The 19,352-nt window shown below is 56.2% G+C and overlaps 1 protein-coding gene and 1 long non-coding RNA gene across 3 annotated transcripts in view; one reads left to right on the top strand and one right to left on the bottom strand.

Annotated features, from left to right (window-relative positions):
• The window catches only part of NECTIN1 (nectin cell adhesion molecule 1), a 60,939-nt gene extending 53,120 nt beyond the window's left edge, over window positions 1-7,819 (top strand). Inside the window, exon 6 of the mRNA XM_032358108.1 lies at window positions 5,261-7,819. Within this exon, the coding sequence (XP_032213999.1) occupies window positions 5,261-5,808 (548 nt within the window). The 3' untranslated portion in view covers window positions 5,809-7,819. The remainder of the gene's footprint in view (window positions 1-5,260) is intronic.
• A 2,106-nt stretch (window positions 7,820-9,925) lies between these two features.
• Window positions 9,926-19,348, bottom strand: LOC116598735. Of its 2 annotated transcripts, none has more exons than XR_004289146.1 (3): window positions 16,621-19,348; window positions 15,409-15,499; window positions 9,926-13,540 (listed from the first exon to the last, which is right to left on the bottom strand). It is a non-coding gene; the product is annotated as an uncharacterized LOC116598735 (long non-coding RNA). The 2 variants fall into 2 exon arrangements; XR_004289147.1 differs by having other exon boundaries at window positions 9,926-13,501.
• Window positions 19,349-19,352: the final 4 nt, after the last annotated feature.

Here is a 19,352-nt window from a genome sequence, read left to right as displayed (position 1 = left end):
CCCTCTGGAGGCTCAGCCAGGAAGCCGGAGCCTTTTCAGAGCTGCGTGTTCTTGGGCTCACGGACAATTTCCGAGCAGCCGCCACTACCACCAGACCTCATCCCGCATCAGCTAGTGTCTGTCACATTCTCTGGGGGCCCCATCCGAAGGGCACAGCAATGCCCTGGGCTCCAAGCCCCACTAGTCAGGAGGGAATGCATGAGCGAGACAGATAAGTGGAAATTTAATTTTTCATCCTGGCCATCCGTTCGGGTAATAGCTTTGCCCTGGGCGCATCTGGAGAGGAAAATGAAGAGCAGCTGGGGTGGGGGGGAGGCGGTGGGCAGCAGGGTGTGCGCCAAAGACCCGAGCGTGTGCAGGGCATGCATGTGCAGTGCACTGCCCCCACACGGACACACTTTAGCACAGGCTTCTCAGGGTCCTGGGTCCTGGGGAAGGTGGCATTTGAGTTGTTTCTATAGGGATGAGTGAGTGGGCAGTGATGGGAGGATGGGGGTTCACAGGCAGGGGAAGCTTGTGGGAGCCGAGTGGGCAGGATTGGAAGGAGTGGGCCTTTCTCTGTGCTGTCAAAGGGGATTCTCTGGAGGGTTCTCAGCAGAGAAGCGGCGTGGGGAGGCAGACGGCTTAGACCAAGCATTTGAGAGGCTGCGTGGATGGCACCAGGGGACTGGTTAGGGGCTGTACAGTGAGCGTGTCCCTAATGGAGAGCAGCAGGCCTGCGCTGCGGCCACGGGGCCGGTGGGGATAGACGCACCAGAATTTGTGTGTACGTGTCCACAGCACCTGGGGTCCCTCAGACGAGCCCATTTCCAGGATCTGAGTGCTGAGGAGCAGTTTCCTAGGGCTAGCCCTGTAGTCCCAAAACAAACCAGCGAGCTCCCTTCTCCCTCTGGGGGTAACGCGGAGTGTGGGGGAGAGGTGCTCAGAGTATGGCCTTGGCCAGACTATAAAGAGGCTAGATGGGGCAGCGTCTAGCCCTGGACTGGTGCTGTCTGGAGGAGAGTCTCCAGGCCGCTCCAGGGGCAGATCAGGAGGGTGTCTGCCCCAGTTCCCACTTCTGGTGACGTCGCAAGCTCATCCACTGGGGGTGACCACTACAGGGTGAAGGAAACGGGTCTTCCTCTTAGACTGGGAGTTCTCACCACCACATGTTGGTGGGGCTTCGGGGTCCATCTGGAACGGAGGGGATGTGTGAGCTTGGTATGAGCCTGCAACGGCACGTGCCAGGGCATAAGTGTGGATGTGTGCCTCTAAGTGTGCAAACGTGCCCTGGCAAGCCGGCAGGCGCCTGTCTGTATGCTGAGTGTACACACGGGAGGCCTGGCTGGTGGATGGCAGCAGTGCGCAGGTGGCTGCATCCGGGCCCCTGGGAGGGCTGGGGTCCAGCTCCAGCATGACAAAGCCCTGCCCAATGACGCGCTGCACAGCTGCCGCGGCTACTTCGGGAGGACAGGGCTTCCCAGAGCCTGACCTCAGGCCTTCCCACCCTCCCTACGGCCACAGCTGTGCACCCTGGGAAATGTAGTTCTTCCGGCCTTCCAGCTCCATCTCCTGAGGCCAGAGCGCTTCCCTCTGCACCCTCACCTGGCATCTAAAGTCCGTCTGCAGCGCCGGGAGGTCACCTAAGCCCTTCTTCTAACCTAGACTGGCCTGGACGCAAAGCAACCAAAATGACCAGGGCTCCCCTTGTTCCCAAAAGATCCTCAGGGAAGAGTCAACCTCCTTAGGGCTGAGGGGTAGAGGAAAAAAAGTGAAACAAAAGGATCTAGAAGGGAAAGACACCCAGAGGCTCACCTCTAAGACAAGCCTTGCCTTAACAATCCATTCAACAAATACTCTTGATCTCTGGCCACCTGCCAGGCAGGCGAGGTTCTTGGGAGTACCTCAATGAGGCCAAGTCCCTGTCCCTCTGGAGTTAGTACAGAAGGACAGACCGCAGACGACAGAGGAACCACATTCAAAAAATCACGTGGTCCTGTTGAAAGTGACATGGAGAAAAGAGGAGGAGGATGAAGGTGATTTACAAAAGGGCTAGGGCAGGGTTCGTGAGCTGCGGTTGGAAACAGGGCAGTCAGAGCAGGCCTCGGCGAGAAGGGGATCCCAATGAGAAGTGTGAGCCAGGCCTTGAAGGAGGTGAGGGGGTGACCATGGGACATCTAGAGAAGAGTCTGCCAGAGTACAGGGCAGCTGGTGCCAAGGCCCTGGGTAAGCCTTGAGCAGAGTGAGCCAGGAGGAAAGCAAGAGATGAAATCAGAGGTGGGAGCAGAGAGGCCCAGGTCATGTCGGACATTTGAAACTCTTCAGATTTGACAGGATCTCTGCGGCTGCTGTGTTCAAAAGGGTCTCCAGAGGGGAAAGGAAGAATCAGGGAAGCCAGTTGGACAGCTGTTGCAATAATGCACGTGACAGGGGCGCCTGGGGGGCTCAGTCCGTGAAGTGTGTGCCTTCGGCTCCGGTCATGACCCCAGGGTCCTGGAATCAAGTTCTGTGTCAGGCTCCCTGCTCCCCAGGGAATCTGCTTCTCCCTCTCCTGCCACTCGTTCTCTCAAGCTCTCGCTCTCTTCCTCTCTCAAATAAATATTTAAAAAATTAATGCAAGTGATCGGTGATGGTGGCTTGGATTAGGGACGGAGCGATGGTGGAAAGTCCTTAGGTTCTAGATTTACTCTGAATTCGAATTTACAGACTAATTTGGGACACAAGCTGTTCTCACGAAATAGGTTAATACAGCAAACTCTACCATACCCTGATTAGTGGAGCCCAAAAAATTCAGTCTAGTCAAGTAAAACGTCAGAGAGCTTTATTTTTTCGTTGGATCTCTGCCGTCGCAGAAAGCGTAAAAATATAGTGGAACTTAGACTGCACACAGCTATAACATACATTAATAGAAACAGTCCCAAATTATCATGGGGATGCCACTTCCCAACCCCTCTCCTCTTTCCTGAAAAAAAAAAAAAAAAAAAAAAACCTTTAGCCATTCAAAAACTCAAAGAATGGAAATGGGCACAAGGGAATGAGGAAGGGCATTCCTGGAAGGGCCAACAGCACGAGCAGAGGCTTGCAGTAAAGAACCAACTTGGATGGCAAGGCTGGAGAGTTAGCCATAGCCAAAATCAAGTCCGCGGGCAGTGGGGACGTCATTGCTACTCTTTGAAGAAGGGAGTGGTAGTGTCTACACACTGGAAATTTACCTGGTGACTGTAGACAGAGCGACTCAAAGGACAGAGACCAAATGGAGGTGGGAGATTCAGGAATCTCCTACAGGAATCTCCTACCTGGCATGAAGTGATAAAACATTGAATAGGAAGAGTCAACAGGGTTAGATGGAAAAATTTGAAAGGAAAGGTAGGTCCCTCCATATGAATGCCTTTCTTATTCTCTTGGCCTCTCCAAGTCCTTGCCATCCTCAAGGCTTGGCAGAAGTCTTTTCCAAGAAGCCTTTGCTAGCTCCAGACCACAGTGTTCTCCCTCACCTGTACTCCTGAGGCCCCTGTCTGCCAGTGCCCTTGACTGTCTGCATGCTGCTTTGTCTCTAAGGGTGTCATTTGGGAGGCTGTTTCTTGTATTCTGTGACCAGCAAAACAGATGCTCCGTAGATGTTTGTTGATTGGGTAGATGGATGGATTGGTAGAGAGGCAGATGGCTGGATAGGTAGATGGCTGGATAGAGGGGTAGATAGGTAGAGGGATGACTTAGTGGCTTGGTGGGTGGGTGGGTGGATGGTTGGATTAGTGGATGGACCAGTGGGTAGATAGATCAGTAGATGGGGGCGTGGATGGGTAAAGTGATGAGGTAAGTTAGAGGTGAGAACTGAAGAGTTAGCAGGCAGGGTGAAAGCACAGAGGCTAGGCTCCTGATAGCTGCCTTTCGGGCACGCCTTGTGGAGGCAACTCCCACTTTGTGGGGGAGCCAGTGTGCAGCCCTTTTAAAGGCAGTAAACAGATGGGACCTAGTGAAGCAGGAGAAGCTTGAAGTTCCAGGGAAACGGTTCTGGAAGTGGGCAGTAAGGACAAATACTCAGTAAATATTTATTGGGCAGCCACTTGGTGACCTGCATGGAGGACACAGCGGTGACAAGTGGCTGTGCCTCTCTCTGCCAACTCCTTCCTGGTGGAGAGGCCAGGACAGGAGCATCTGGGTGGTCCCTGCTCAGCCATGTGACTGCAGATAAATGGCCTCCCCTTCTTTTGGCCTCTGTTTTCATTAGGCCTTTCAGCCTGGACTCCCAGAAGTCCTTTCCTCTTCTAGTCTCAGGCCTGCTTCTGCCTGCTGCAGGCAGCACCCCACCACCCACTCCCACACAGGGGCTAGCTTCCCCTCTGGAAGGACGGAACGGGCTCATAGGAAGAGCAGGTTCCCTTAGAGCGGGTGATGCCCACTGAGGGAGTGAGCTGGCAGGAACCGATTCCCGGAGACCAGAACAGATGCCCTAACCATACACCTTTGCCTGGGCCTGAGTGAGGAGGGCTTAGAACAGCCTGGCAGCCCTCCCAGGCTCCCCCAGAACCTGCCCACAGCGCTCCTGACCCAGGTCAGCCGTGGTCTCCGGTGCCACCCTGTGGTGGTGCTGGGAACCGCCTCCCTCTGCCTGCCCTCCGACCCGCTTCGGCCTCTGGCAAGGCCCTGTAAGGAGAGGGAAGGGACAGCACAGGCGCTCCCCCCATCAGCCTTCCCTCCCACCTCCTGCTTCCTTTCTCTTCCCTCTACCTCTCCTGCCTCCTCCTTTCCACCCTGTCACTGGGGTGCACGTTTCTGCACGCGCATTCTGCCATGATGGCCAGGGTGTGCCCTGGCACACTCCCTCGTGTGTATGCGTCGTCGCCATGTGTGTGCATGTGCGCTCGCGCTTCACTCGTACACAGCCACGCTGAGCGTCTTCTGCCCCCGGCCCAGGCTGGCAGTGCTCTCAGCACCCACCTTGCTCTGCAGGGCCAGACCGCTGCCAAGAACCACAGCCCTGGTTTCTGGCACTCACAGGGCGTCCCTGGGGCCAGCCTGGGACCCTGTCCTCTTCCGTGTGCCCTAGGGAGCACAGTGAAATCAGACGTGGGCACCCAGTGACCTGCAGGTGTCCGGCGCAGGCTCTCTGTGCAAAAGAACGAACTGGTGTTGCATCATTGGCTGGTGGCCTCGGGCAGGTCATTCAACCTTTCTAAGCTTTGTCCCCTCCACTCCCTGCTTCCTGGCCTTTCCACCCCTGCCGACTCCCCCCAGGAACAAACACTGACACTGTCCCCCTCCATGTCTTTTCCTCACCCAGAGTTCCCCTACACCCCGTCTCCTCCCGAACACGGGCGGCGCGCCGGGCCGGTGCCCACGGCCATCATTGGGGGCGTGGCAGGGAGCATCTTGCTGGTGGTGATCGTGGTTGGCGGGATTGTGGTGGCCCTGCGCCGGCGCCGGCACACCTTCAAGGGTGACTACAGCACCAAGAAGCACGTGTACGGCAACGGCTACAGCAAGGCGGGCATCCCCCAGCACCACCCGCCCATGGCCCAGAACCTGCAGTACCCGGATGACTCGGACGATGAGAAGAAGCCCGGCCCTCTGGGTGGGAGCAGCTACGAGGAAGAGGAGGAGGAGGAGGGCGGCGGAGGGGGCGAGCGCAAGGTGGGCGGTCCCCACCCCAAATACGACGAGGATGCCAAGCGGCCCTACTTCACCGTGGATGAGGCGGAGGCCCGTCAGGATGGCTACGGGGACCGGACTCTGGGCTACCAGTATGACCCCGAGCAGCTGGACTTGGCCGAGAACATGGTTTCTCAGAACGACGGGTCTTTCATTTCCAAGAAGGAGTGGTACGTGTAGCCCCCACCGCCAGAGCCTCTGTCTGCGCCTCTTCCTCCCCAGCCCCCACCCGCACGCCCCCTGCCCACCCCCGTGCCCTCTCCTCTGGGAGCTCAACAGAGACTCACCCAGCTGCCCAAAGCCAGCTCCACACTCCTGGGGAGCGGGGAGCCCAGGGCATACACGACCTGGCTTGGTTTTGATTTCCTCCCCGTCCCCAGCCCTCCCCATGCTGTCGTGTTCACTGTGGCTTTGGTGTTGCTGTACCTTTTCTCCCCTGACCCTCCGCCTGCCCTCTGTGTGGGGAGCCCTATTCTCGTCTTGTGTAGCTGGGCACCCCTCCAGGGTTTGGGGAGCCAGCCCTCCCCCACCCCCCAACACTGGAATCTGTTCGCGTCCTTCCCACTGGGGGTGGAGGGCTGAGGGGGCTCTAAGGGGAAAAGCCCCGCCCTACCCCCAGCTGCTGCTGCTCTTTTCCCAGGGAGAGGGAACCCAGTCCTCCCTGCCACGAGCAGCCGGGAGCTTAGACCCGTGGTCTAGACGGCCATTGCACCAGAGAGGCAGGGAGAGGCTTCTCCAAAGCACCCAGGGTTGTCTTGTTCGTTAAGTGAATCAAGTTGAGGTCCCCACCCAGGGCCTTGGGCAGTGTATTTTCCGGGCGAGGTTGGTTTTACATTTTTTTTCCTCATTGGCCGACAGAGAATGAAGTTGGCCCAGCTCTGGTGCATCTCTCCTCTTGATCCCTATCTGCTCCCCACACAGTGGGGCTCCAGGTGGACCCTGACCCACACTTCCCGTATGCCTCTACCAACGCATAACAGACACCTACATGCACACTCGCCGCTCATGTCCGCCCTTCGTTCCCCCGGGGCTACATGCCCTCGCAGGCTGGACAGCGCCGGGGCCTGCCCCTCTCTGCTCCACCTTTTCCCCTCCCAGCGGAGGGTGGGGGACAGCCTTCAGAAGTGTGCAGGGACAGCTGAGACCAGAGCTCCCTAGAGCCTCTACTCTAGGAGCTCAGGCTGGCCCCAAAATGCTTCTTTCGGCAGGGGAGTTTCTCCCATTTCTCCCTTACCTGTCAAGTGCTGGTAACTGTTGATTCCCCTGGAGAGTCAGGGCTGGGGGTCCCTAACATGTCCAGGTGACAGAGGTGACCGAGTACCACCAGTCAGTGGGGAAGGGAGTCGACAGGAGAAGCTCTGCAAACACGCACAAAGAGTACAGTGGGCAGCCCACCTGCCACGTCCAATGCAGATGTTCTGGGCTTGCCGGAAATGCAAGGGGAGTGGGGTCACGAGGAATCCAGATTCAGGAGCTCCTGCTCACCCCTCACCACATTCCTCTCTCCCCTCCCTGCTCAGCTGTAACTGGTCTCCATTCGGGGATGGGGAAGGGGTAGGGGATCCTTAGGGAAGCTTTCCCTTTGAGTTACAGGTTCCCTCCTTGAATGGGGCTCTGGGTCCCCATCAGTCACCCAAGACGAGGGCTTCCTGTCTGTACAGCCCTCTCCATTCCCCCAGCTCAAAGTGCCTCAGTTCCTCCATCTGCCCACCCTGGTCCCCCCAGCACTCTGGATAGGAAAGACCCTGGGATGGGAGAGGCAGGCTCATGCCTGCCCATTAGGGTTCCAGTTAACTCAACCCAGGCTGTCCAGGGCTCTGTGGGATGGCAAGTGTTGGGGGGGCAGGCAGCAGACCACTCTGTGCCCCAGGGGCACTGACCTACCCTGCCATAGGCTTCCCAAGGGAACCCCAGCACCCCCTCCTCCCTTCCCTGGTGCTGCTATTAAATCCCTGCCCAGCTCTGTCTCTGCCCTGGCAACCCTGGGCCCACCAGCAGGGCCACCCTCACCTGGCCCCCACTGCCCTCACCCCAGCCCTGGCTGCCCAGTAGCCACGTAGCAGAAGTCTGAAGCCATGCCAGCCCTGGGGCAGCTCTCCCCTCTTGGCACTGGGGTAGAGCTGGAGGAGAACGTTCTGAGGTCTTTCTAGCCACAGGGCAGAGGGGTGTGGAGGAGCTGGGCTGCTTCTCCTGGCAGTATTAGTGTCCCCCTCCCCCCCCCAGGGCAGAGGGCTTTCTCCATGTTACATCCCACCTCACGGCACTCTGGCCCCTGTTTGGTCTCCTTGTGCCCGGGGGCTTACTTGATAGAGGCATTCTCTGTCTTCTGGAAACCATGAAACAAAGAACTCTTCCTCCTGTGTCTCCCTTATCCTGCACTGCCAATCCCTGTTCCTCCTTATATGATGTACTTAGGAGGGCCCCTGAGCCCAGCCAAAGCACTGAGTCCCCTTTCAGACACCTCCATCCCCTCCCCCCAAGCAAAGCACAAACTGTGGGACCCATGCCACATGCATGGACCGTGTGGGAGGCTGCTGCCTGTCCGGGAGCCCAGCGGCACTCCCGGCAAGGCAGCTGCTACTCGGGGCGGAAGGCGGGCACGAGGCAGGCAGGGGTTGGCACTCGGGCCTGGGGAGGTGGGGTTTTCTGTACCTCGAGTCTGCGGGAAGGTGGGACCTGCTGCTGGGCTCCCTGACACAGCCCGCTGGCGGCAGGGAGGCCTGGCCCAACAGAGACGAGGACGCTCCGCTTCTCCTTCATGCCCCAGCATGAGCTGAGCTTCTGCCTTTGCTGGAAATGAAATAAACTTGGTATTCCTTGTGCCAAGGCGTCCCCCAGTTGTCACCCTGCCTCTTGTCACCCTCCCTGTTCTTGGCCCCCCAACCCCCTGACCCCCACCCATTTAAGATTTTGATACAGTTCTGATGTGTAAAAGCATCTGAGTCCCCTTTCATCAGAAGGAGCTGAAAAGCAGCAGCATGGGATTGGTGATCGTGAGCAGGCGCGCACAGCCACCTCCAGCCCCGTCCACGCATGCGCGGGGCACCCCCACCCCCTAACAGACCCAAGCACAGGTGCCCTGGGCATGCACAGGTGCGCACGCGCGGCCGTGGCCAAGGACTGGGCTGGTCCTGCTGAAAACCCCACAGGAGAGAGGTGAATTCCCAGTGCTCAGGCCATTAGAGAGACTCGTGAGAGCCTCGTTTCCCTGGACCTGTGCCCCCTCTGCCAACCTCCTCCTACGTGCCCAAGCCACTGGTGCAATAATTTTTTTCTGCCATCCTCCGAGCAGAGGAATCGGGAATTGTGTTTGGTGGATGTGAGCAGCTCACCCAAGGGGCAGGGGTGGGGGGTGCTCGCAGGCCTCCAGGGGCCCAGGCAGACCTCGGAAGCCCAGCTGCCACCAGGAGCCCGCTCCTATGAAGGACTGGGCAGGACCCTCCCAGGCCCCCGCACCCACAGAAAGCCCTGCTCTGGCCACGGGCGCCCCAGGGGGGCAGGCCCTGGGGTCCTGGGGCCTCTCGCTGCTGCTGTCCCACCGGAAGGCCAGAGGAGCCCCTGTCCCACCGGTGCTGCTGCTCTTCTGACCCCTGCTGTGAGGAACAGATTCTAGGCCAGAAAACAATGGTTTCCTCTTTTTGAATAAAATGGAAACAAAAATCCAGGAGAAGCTGCCACTCCTCACCTCTGAGTGCAACCCGCTACCTTGCCTTCGGTTTCTTCGTCACCGTGTCGTCTTTGGTCCCGGGGACGGCCCAGCAGGTTCTCCTGGTTCTGACCCAGGGTGGGTGTTTGCATCACCCCCTTTTACTTGTATTAAAAAAAAAAAAAAAAAAGATGGGTTGAAAAATGTACTGAGGAAAAAAAATGTACTTTTTTATAAATAAAGTGTTTAAAACAACCCGGGTTGTCTGTGTCACTCCTCACCTCCCAACGGAGGCTGTGCCCAGCCATGGGTGTGGGGACAGGGTCAAGCTAGAGACAGGCTGGCAGGGAAGTGAAGCGAAAGGAGACCCCACCCCGCACCAGGGGGGCCGTGTTCTGGGATAGCGACGCAGACCCCTCCAGGACCCCGTCCCTGGTGTGAGGGGCCTGCCTGAGACCTCATCCCAGCGCACAAGCTGCCACGAAGCCTCCCCGACCCCCGGGAAGACTGTGGGCAGCAGTGGCAAGCCCAAGTCGGGAGGCCTTCAGGCCACACAGCCTGGCTGAGGCAGCCCTCCCCCCACCCCACCCCGGCTGGCCCTAGTCCCTGCCTCCCTGCCCCACAGCAGCACACTTCCCCCTCTCGCCCACTCCCTGCTGTCCTGCTCCTTCCTGCCAAGTCCCCTCCTGCTGTTGTTTGGAGGAGAAAACCAGCACTGGCACACCTGTCATGTCAGACAGACTGGGGACAGGGGAGAGATGGGGAGCTTTATCCTTTCATCTTTTGTTTCGAGGAGACCACCAGGACCTGTCCCCTGCCAGCTCTCTCTGCCAGAGACCCAGCTACTCATCTCTCCAGGGGACTGGTTGCAGAGAAGGGCTCATCCTTCCTTGGTCACCTCCCCTCCCAACTCCAGCACCATCTGCTTCCCATCTCCTGGGCTGGAATGCAGGACAAATCGGTCTTGGGTGGGAGTGGCAGGGGGTCACACACACCCCCCCCCCCCATCATCACCAGTAGCATCTCCTTTCACTGAAATCCACACCATTTGCCCCTGAGGAAGGTAGCGGGGGGTGGGAAAGCAGGTGTTGGAGGCCAAGGTGGTCCTTCCGTCCGGCTCATCTGGGCTGAAGCCCGTCCTCCACACCTAGGATCCAGTGAAGCGTGGAGGCGGGGGCAGGCAGAATCGGGGAATCAGGCGTGGAGAAGGAGCCAGCAGCTGTTGGCAGCTGGCTGGGCCCCTAGCTGGGAGGCCAGACCAGCACCCTAGACTGTTTAGATGCTGGTTCTCGAATGAGATGCAAATTGGTTGTTTAAGTGGTCACTTCCTCAGTTTTCCAGGCTGTCCGTTTAAGTTAATTTTTAATTTGCACAGGCAATAAATGCTTAATTACATTATTAATATATTGGAAAAGAGCAGTGGACAGAACGTCCTAATTGGCATTTAACTAGAGCGTTCCGGCAAATTAGCCAAGACTTTCCCCAGCAGCGGAAGGAGGGCCAGCCAATTAGTCCCAGGCACAGGCTCTCCAGGCCAGGGAAGCCAGATCCGGCCCCTTCCCCCAGGGTCCCAGGAGTACAGGGCACACCTCACTCTCTAGTTGCTAGTTGAGCTAGGCTCAGGAAGAACTTTCCTGGTTAGGCTCCTTCTGCCCAAACCTCAACCCTCAGCCCTCTCCCCACATCCAGAGGACAAAATGCTAGGTGACCTGGGGACAGAACCTACCAGTGTGGCTAAGGTCCCCCTGGGGTGTGCCCACCACTGCCTTCAGCTGTGGGCCTGGGACTAAGATAGCTAGGCAGCCAGAGCTCCTTTCTGGGTACCATGGAGGCCCCTCTCCCTTCTTCCTTACCTCGAGCACTCTGATTGTAGGATGTTAAAGAGAGTGAACTTGATGAACGGAGGAATTCATTGTTTTACTCATGCATGCATTCATTCATTTGGCCACTCTGGGCCAGGCCACTCCTGAGTTTCTGTAATGATCCCGCCCAGAGTCCTTCTTTCAAAAAATTCTGAGCGTCCAGGGGTCCCAAATTCCAAAACAGCCAGTGCCTGCTGGCCACAAGTCGAAGCAGAACTGTGCATAAAGCCCTATGGGTAGCACAGAACAAGAATGTCTTCATTTTACTTGGGAAGGTCTGAAAGGCTTGTGATGTTTCCCCTGGGCCTAAAGGATGTGTAGGGGTTCTCCAGACCAGAAGTGTTTAAGAGGATCCCAGGCCAACTTGAGAATTTAGCACCTTCTGTTAGTTCTAAAAGATCATTCTAGCCCAACATGCTCATTCGGCCCAATGAGAACTGAACCCAGGAGAGGAAGCTAAGGCTTGGGGACGAGACCATCAGAACGCATGCGCTGAACCAGCTCAGGGGCCCAGAGCCAGGTCTCAAGCAGCAGGAGGGGGGAAGAAAGCCAGGGAAGGGGGTGGCACCAGCCTAACTCTGGAGAATGCTAGACCAGACACCAGTTTCAGTTCGCTCACGGAGCAGTGTGAACCCCCGTGGGTTATAAACGGAGTTTGTGGGAGCCACATTTGGTGTCGAGCAGAAAAGATGGTAGGATTCTGACACCACTGCCAATGTGCATTTTCTTCCATGCCACCGAGCAATAAATTCACTCCAGACACTGTCGACCTGGAGGGAGCATCAGATCCCAGAGGCTAGGGGCATAGTCCCCCAAGACTGCCCACCCCCCTCAAACACCAGGGTCACATCCAACTTGTCACCTCTGCTTCTGACCCACGGGCTAGAAATGAAAGGTTCCTTGGGTTCAATTAGTTTGCTAGAGTGGCTTACAGAACTTAGGAAACCAGTTAACTCAGTAGATCACCTGTTTATTAGAAAAAGCTTTAATTCCTAGAAGAGCTGCATTTAAGTCAAGGCACATGGGAAGGGGCGCGGAGCTTCTCTTCCCGCATCTGCCTGGGGTCACCAAGCCAGAAGCTTCTCCAAACCCTGTCCCTTTGGGCTTTTATGGAGGCTTCAGGACACAGGCATGATTGACTAAATTATTGGCCACTGATAACTGAGCTCAATCTCCAGCCCCTCGATCCTCCCTGGAGGTCAGAGGTGGGGCGGAGAGTTCCAACCTTCTAATCACACGGTTGGTTGCCCTGGCAGCCAGCCCCCATTCTTAGGTGTTTTCCAAACTTCATTAACTTAAACCCAGGTGTGGTTGAAAGGATCTCTTATGAGTATCAAGATACCTTTATCACGCTTATCACTTAGGAAATTCTGAGGGTTTTAGGAGCTCTGTGCCGGGAACCAGGACAAAGACCAAACACATGCTTCTTATTACAAATCTCAATTATCCCAGGTGGTATCTGCCCTGTGTTTGGAGAATGGGAGGTAGGTGAGTCAGGGGGAAGGGTGCAGGAGGAAAGGCTTCTGTGAAAGCTGGCGGGGAGACCCTGTTCCTGGAGGCACCTTGGCCCTGACCCAGTCCTGGGGTCTGGGTACTGGCTTCTGTGGTCCCCAAACCCAATTTTCTGCCCTGATTTACAGCCTGATTTACCCATCTAGTGGGCCAATCCCCACTCTACTTCCACACCACCAGCTCCCAGCGGAGAGGCTGAGGCACAGCCCTCTTCCCTCCCTCCCCTCCGCCAACCACACCCTCCCCAGCACGCAAGCGCACCACAGCAGAGGGCCTCATACTCGAGGGTCCCCAGCTCACCTTGATCTCCTCCAGGCAGGCTCAGGAACAGCCCTTCTGGGGAACCAGCTCCAGGGTACCATCAACACACATCACAGCCTCCACTGAGCCAAAGAAGTGAACCCTGCACACACATGCCTGAGTCACTGGGGACTTAAAAACATCAGTCATCCAGGCCCCAGCCCCCAGTAATGGAGTCAGAGCTCTGGACGCGTCGTCAACAGGCCACCCCGCGGACTCTTAATAGTGCAGAAGCACCGGCCATGCCAGGTGTCACTGAGGAATAAGCAGAGCCTGAGCTAGGAAACCGGACGGACCGGTGGCAAAGTGGGTGATTTGGTGGGTGAAGCACGTAAGAGCTGGAGCGCCATACGTGCTGTTCGTTGGGCTGTCAGTCACCTTGATCGTCACCTTCAGCTTCGACACCTGGGCCCTGGCTGCTGGTGACAGCAGTGGGGGACAGTAGGGAGCCAGGATGGGGACCTACCTGTAGTCCTCGGGACGCAGGCTCTCTGCAGGTAGACCGTTCCTCGGCGCCTGTGTCTGAGTCCACGCCAGAAGGCAAAGTAGGATTCTGAGGTAGAAGACCAGGCAGGGGCTCCAACAGGCCCTCCTGGAAGGGAGACTCTTGCTGCGTAGTGTTACCACCTGGGAGGAAGTGGACGCCCCCCCCCCCCCATGAAGGCCAGTAGCAGTTCTCTGAGATGATGGGGGATGTGCTGGGAGAGGCAGAGGGGAGGACGGCCAGCCTGTGCCCGGAGAGCCCTTTGTCTGAGGACCAGCCCCAGGGAGTGCTAGAGGCCTTCTCTGAGGAGGGTATTCTGCTCCACAGGGAGCAGGCCTTTGGGGATGGCTGACTCAGAGACCACATGCTGGGGTCCCCTCAGCCCGAACTCACACCCATGCTCCCCTTAGTGGCCAGTACCTTCCCCTTGTGCTACGCTCCCAGGACCCTCAGCCCCAAGAGAGCTTCCATGCCAACAAGAGTCAGCAAGGACTAGAACCCACTAGCTGCCCTCCCCCACTAGGCTGAAAGCCTCTTAAAGGCTGGGAGCACATCTAATTCATCCCCAGCACCTGGCCCAGGTCAGGCACACACTGGGTACCCCAAAATGGTGGAACCAAACTGAATTTATCAAAGTGAAAGTCAGAAGACCTACCAGGCGGAATGGCCCAAACTCCCTCAAGGTAGGGCTTTCCTTCAAGCATCCCAGTTACCTCTGATGACGGGCAGCTCACTACCTATCAAGTTAGGCCCACCATCATTGAGCAACTCCTCTACTGAGATAAAATTTCCCTCCACTAAATTTCACCCTTGGTAATTCCTTGACCTTCCTAAGACAGCCCTTCAAATGTCTGCAGATGGTTAGTCCTGGCCAAACCTCTTCATATACTTATCCCTCTGCTGTAATCACCAGGCCACTTAGCAGCACATCTGTTAGGAGCCTGAACTTGAGAGTCAGGCAAACCTAGGTTCAAGGCTAGACTCAGCTGACCAGTCATTACGGAAAAGCATTATCCCAATACCCGCACAGAGCAAGCTCTCAAAGTCACATCAAAAATCCCGGTTACCTACAGGCTTTGAATTTTTTCTTTTTTTAAGTTTTTAGTTTAATTCCAGCTACTTTCAGTGTGATGTTAGTTTCAGGTATACAATATAGTAATTTATCCCTTCCCTACATCACCTGGTGCTCATCAGGACAAGGGCCCTCCTTCATCCCCAACCCCTAGTTTACCCTTCCCCCCACCCCCTCTACCTATGGACTTCGGGTGGTCATAATGTATCAACAGAAGTCTGTTGATTGTAACAAATGTACCACTCTGGTGGGACTTTGGTAGTAGGGAAGGCTGTGCATAAGGGGGTCACAGGGTATATGGGAAATATCTATACCTTCCCCTCAATTTTGCTGTGAACCTAAAACCACTCTTAAAAATTATCTTTTAAAAAAAAGTCCCTGATGCTCCACAGTTTGGAAAAACAACAAGACAGCACCAGCTCCCTCTCATTCTGAGGACCAGGGATAAAATATGATTCCTGGAACAGATCTGACCAGCAGGGATGGGAGATGGAGGTGTGGGGGGGGGTGATTATCTGCATGTCTTCCCTGCACCTGGCCCATTCCCTCCAACCCAGCTGACCTCCATAATGGTAGTGACACAGGACACTGGGTGGTGTGGGCTCAATCCTGGTGGTTAAATTTCTGGGTGGGTGGGTGGATGGATACGTCGATGGATAGATGTGTGCGTAGGTGGGCGGCTGAATGGATGGATGGGTGGCAGATGGATGGATAGGTGGTTGGGTGGGTGGCTGGATGGCTGGTTGAGCGGATAGGTGAAGGGGGGATGGATGGCTGGATGGTTGAGTAAACCTTTGAATCCTTTTCACGTGTGCTACTTCTAGACAGGTCTCTCTCACCCAGCACTTGGGCTATTTTCTCCCCTAAATATGGTGATTTTCGTGTTTCTCTGCTATCCATTTACCTTAATGAGCGGGGTCAGCGTTTCAGCCTGGCACAGTCCTTTCAGATGATTCTACCACCAGTTCTGTTCACAGCAGACACCTGTTGAAGCCCTGGCGAAAGGAGAGAGGTGGGCTTGAGGGTCCAGCTGACCTTGAGTCCACCCCTAGTTGCACCGTTTCTCAGCTGTGTGTACCTAAGGCAAGTTGCTTGTCTTCCCTGAGCTTTATAACTCAAGCTCTGAGAAGAGACTGCTGAGATGAATAAAAACCATTGTATATAGAGAAAGTTATTTATAAAGCAGATGACAGTGGCACCTACCAGAGAGGGCCGCTGCGGGGATTAAAGGAGAATCATCCCTTTGTAAAGACGTAACACAACACCTGAAGCAGAGTGAGTGCTCGGTGGAGTCAAGCTAGGCGGGAATTATCTCCTACTATTATTTTCCCCACGGCCTATCTGCCCTAAGCCGCCAACTGCGGCAGAAACGGGACCTGTCACGGATATGACGTCAGGCTTTAGGACACTTGCCAAGTCCCAGGAAGGAGCCCAGCTCTGTGCCCTCCTGGCTACATAGTGACCACCAGGGTTTGCATCTTCCCCCAGGACCCACCAGCTCCTGGGAGGGACACAGGCGTGGAAGGACTGGGATGTGTCCCTCCAAGGCATGGCCCTGATTGAGATCCCTGAAGTCATGTTTACTCCAGGGGAAGGGCTCCCAATGTGTCCCCCAGAGTGGCATCTGCCGAAATGCCCCAGGAGACTCCTGAGGTGGGAAGCAAGAGGATGGGTCTCGGCTTCCGTCTGTTTTACCTACCGGGATTCCGTGTAAGGTTTTACCACTTTGTTGCCTTTAACTTTCCTTTTTTTTTTAATTTTTAAAAAGATTTTACTTACATATGTATGTATTTATGGCTCCTTGCTGTGCAGGGATGCGGGGCTCGATCCCTGGGATCATGACCGGAGCCAAAGGCAGATGCTTAACTGACTGAGCCACCCAGGCATCCTATGTGGTTTACAAACCTTAAGGGTACAACTGCACACGTACACACCCACGTCACACTCCCCCCACCCAGACGTTCACTCAAGCTCCCTCCCAGACAATCCCCCCATTTGGGAACTTCACGGGAACAGAATCATACAAAGGACACACTTCCTGGGGTGTCTGGTTCCTTCCACCCCCCAGGGTACCTGTGAGACGTATCCACGAGGCGTGTACCTGCTTGTTGTGTACCTTTGCGTTGTGCGACTCCACTGCCATGTATTACTTCTGTCACCAACAGAGAGGTGTGCTGTTTCCGGTTGGGGCCAATTATGAATAAAGCTGCCACGACATTCTTATAGGTAACTCTGGGGCACGCGACCCTCATCTCTGATCGGCGTATACCCGGAAGGGGCCTTGCATTCACAGGTCTGGCCCAACCGTCTTCCAAAGCGATTGTGCCCACTTCTGCCCACCAGGGGTCCACGAGTGTTCGAGCGACTCTTCTTCCTCACCTGTGTGTGGCGTCCCCTGTTCTTTCTGGGGAGCCACTCTGGTAAGGGCATGGTGGTGTCCCTTTGTGATTTTCATTTGCCTTTTCCTGATAACGAAGGATGTCAAGCACGTTTTCACATGACTAGCTGAGATTCGGGGTTTTAAAAGGATCCCCTTCGTGAAAACCCACTGTCGTGCACTCCCAGGAGGGCTTAGCATCCGTCCGGCCATGCTCCTCAGACAAGTCCCTGTTCTGGAGGCCGAGGAGGCCCTGGGGAGGCAGGACAGGATGGAAAGAAGCCAGAGGAGGAGGGAGGACGGTGTGTGCTCGGTGGGGAGTCCCAGAGTAGCAAGAAGGGCCAGCCATCAGGCGACTCTAATCCTGACGCAACACAGAGATGTCCTGTGTGGTACGATGAGGCATGGAGCACCCCAGTGGCTGCGCCGGGGGGAGGCTGGCCGGGAAACCGTCCCCCGCAGCCCAGATTGAGTCTTCAGCAAGCAGGCTTCCTGCTGTTTCACAAGAAGGGCCTGTGAGCCACACCTTGATGCGGTTTCCGAGGACGACTGTGACGGGTGGAAAGGACAGGCTGGGAGGCAGAGCCCGGTGGCAGGCAGGAGGCAGGTAGGTGCTGGGAAGCAGCCAGACCGGGAATCGGGCTCTATTTCCATCATGGTCACTTCTCAAGCAAGACTCTTCACCTCTGAGTCCATGCCTATAGCACGCAGGACAAAGAGCCTGGAAGATAGGAGCTTGGCAGCCTGTCCTGGGGCAGCTTCCCGGATACCACATGGGGCTGGGCTAGCAGGTGCCCTGGAGCTCCTTGGCAGCCCCGACGGCAATGGGTCACCATCTCACTTCTACCTACCGCCGTCGATCCTGAGAGCAGGTATCCGGAGTGATAGTGGTCAAGGCCGCTTCCGGAGGAGTCTGGCTTGCTGTGTGGGAGGGCAGGTGGACACCTGTCGGGCCGTTCTCCCACTGGGGAGAACCCCCACTCTGCGCTCCTCGACACAGGAGTGAAGGACCTGCCCGGCTAACAAAGACTCAAGCCCCTGCCCGAGCTGAGCAGAGAAAGGGGCTCCACTGGGAGATCACAACAAGAACGGGTGAGAATGTCTTTTCTGACAGCCCACTTAGGGAGTCCCAGGATGAGGGGAAGGCCAGCCCCCCAAGAAAGACTGTGGCTGCTATCTGTCTCCAGGATTTTCCTCCAGAGAAAGAAAAATTGGGGGTTTCAATCCATGAAATGTGTCAGTCCCTTACACATAGCTCTTTTAGGAGGCCTCCCAGTCCCTATGGGAACTGGGGCTCCCCCAGCTGGGGATACTGGCCTTCCTACAGGCTCTGGATAGAGACGGCACACAGGGCCGCCCCGGTTGGGAAGGCCCAGCACCCAACATCTACCCCTCCTCTTGCACGGTTCCAGTCATCACCTTCCAGCAACTGGGTCCCCCTTCCCCAAGCCTGGGCCCCTGGGTGTCACCCCAAGCCCTACACTTCTGGCCCTAAACCACCACACACTCCCAAGCAAGACATTCACCGGCCTGTTTTAGAATTATAAATCATTAAAACCAGAGGACCCTCAAAGATCATGTGCCCCAACCCTCAAATGGGGAAACTGAGTCCCACAAGGCTAATAACAGTAAGAATTTCCTTACGTTTCTATAATGTCACAAAATGACCCAAGATCTTTTACTGGGAGCTAAGACTTAAAATACCACGAAGGGGCAGCATCTGATAATACTAAACCCTCACCCCAGTCTTGGGTGGGGTGCAGTATTATGGTCATCTGCCCAAGACAGAGAAATGAAGAGATGAGGAGAGCTGCCCAAGTCACAGAGTTAGTGCATTGGGGTGGGAGGGGGTGTTCGGAAGCTGTGTCTCTAACCAGTGTACCCCTGCCCACTGTACCCCTGCCCACTGTACCCCCTGCCCACTGCCTGCAACCATAGAGACTCTGAAAAGCGGAGCCGTGTCCTGACGGCAAGCCTGGAGGAGAGCCAGGAGAGGGGGCCCCACCAGCCTTGCTTGTTGGGCTGGGGTGGGGGGGGTGGTCCTGGGCCTGAAACAAGTTTCAGTATGCCCACAAAGCAGCGAGAGCCCCAGGCGGTGCACAACGGAGCTTGTGGGAACCATGTTTGGTATCAGATGGAGTCATCAGGCGGGGCTCACGATGGGGAAAGGTTTCCTGGAAAAGATGGTATCGACGATGACTTGGTAAAACGGAAGTGATCTGGAAAGGCCTGTGGAACACCCAGCCCCGGGAGGACCTCCGTGTAACTGTTTGCAGCAGGAACCAACCAGACTAGGCCAGGCACCCTGGGCCTGCGGGAAGGGAAGCTCGGTGCCCCAGGTTTCTCACGAGCGGCTAGGGAGGGAAGCTGGAGGCGGGTCTTTCTGGCCCCATTTAGCTGATGATTAACCAGAGGCTCAGGAAGTTAAATGTCTTGCCCAAAGTCACCCAGGTGGTGAGGAGGAGACTCAG

Source organism: Mustela erminea, chromosome 9, assembly GCF_009829155.1.
Source record: "Mustela erminea isolate mMusErm1 chromosome 9, mMusErm1.Pri, whole genome shotgun sequence".
Lineage (NCBI taxonomy): Eukaryota > Metazoa > Chordata > Mammalia > Carnivora > Mustelidae > Mustela > Mustela erminea.
The sequence above is the reverse complement of the archived record's forward strand: the minus strand, read 5'-3'. Positions and strand labels throughout refer to the sequence as shown.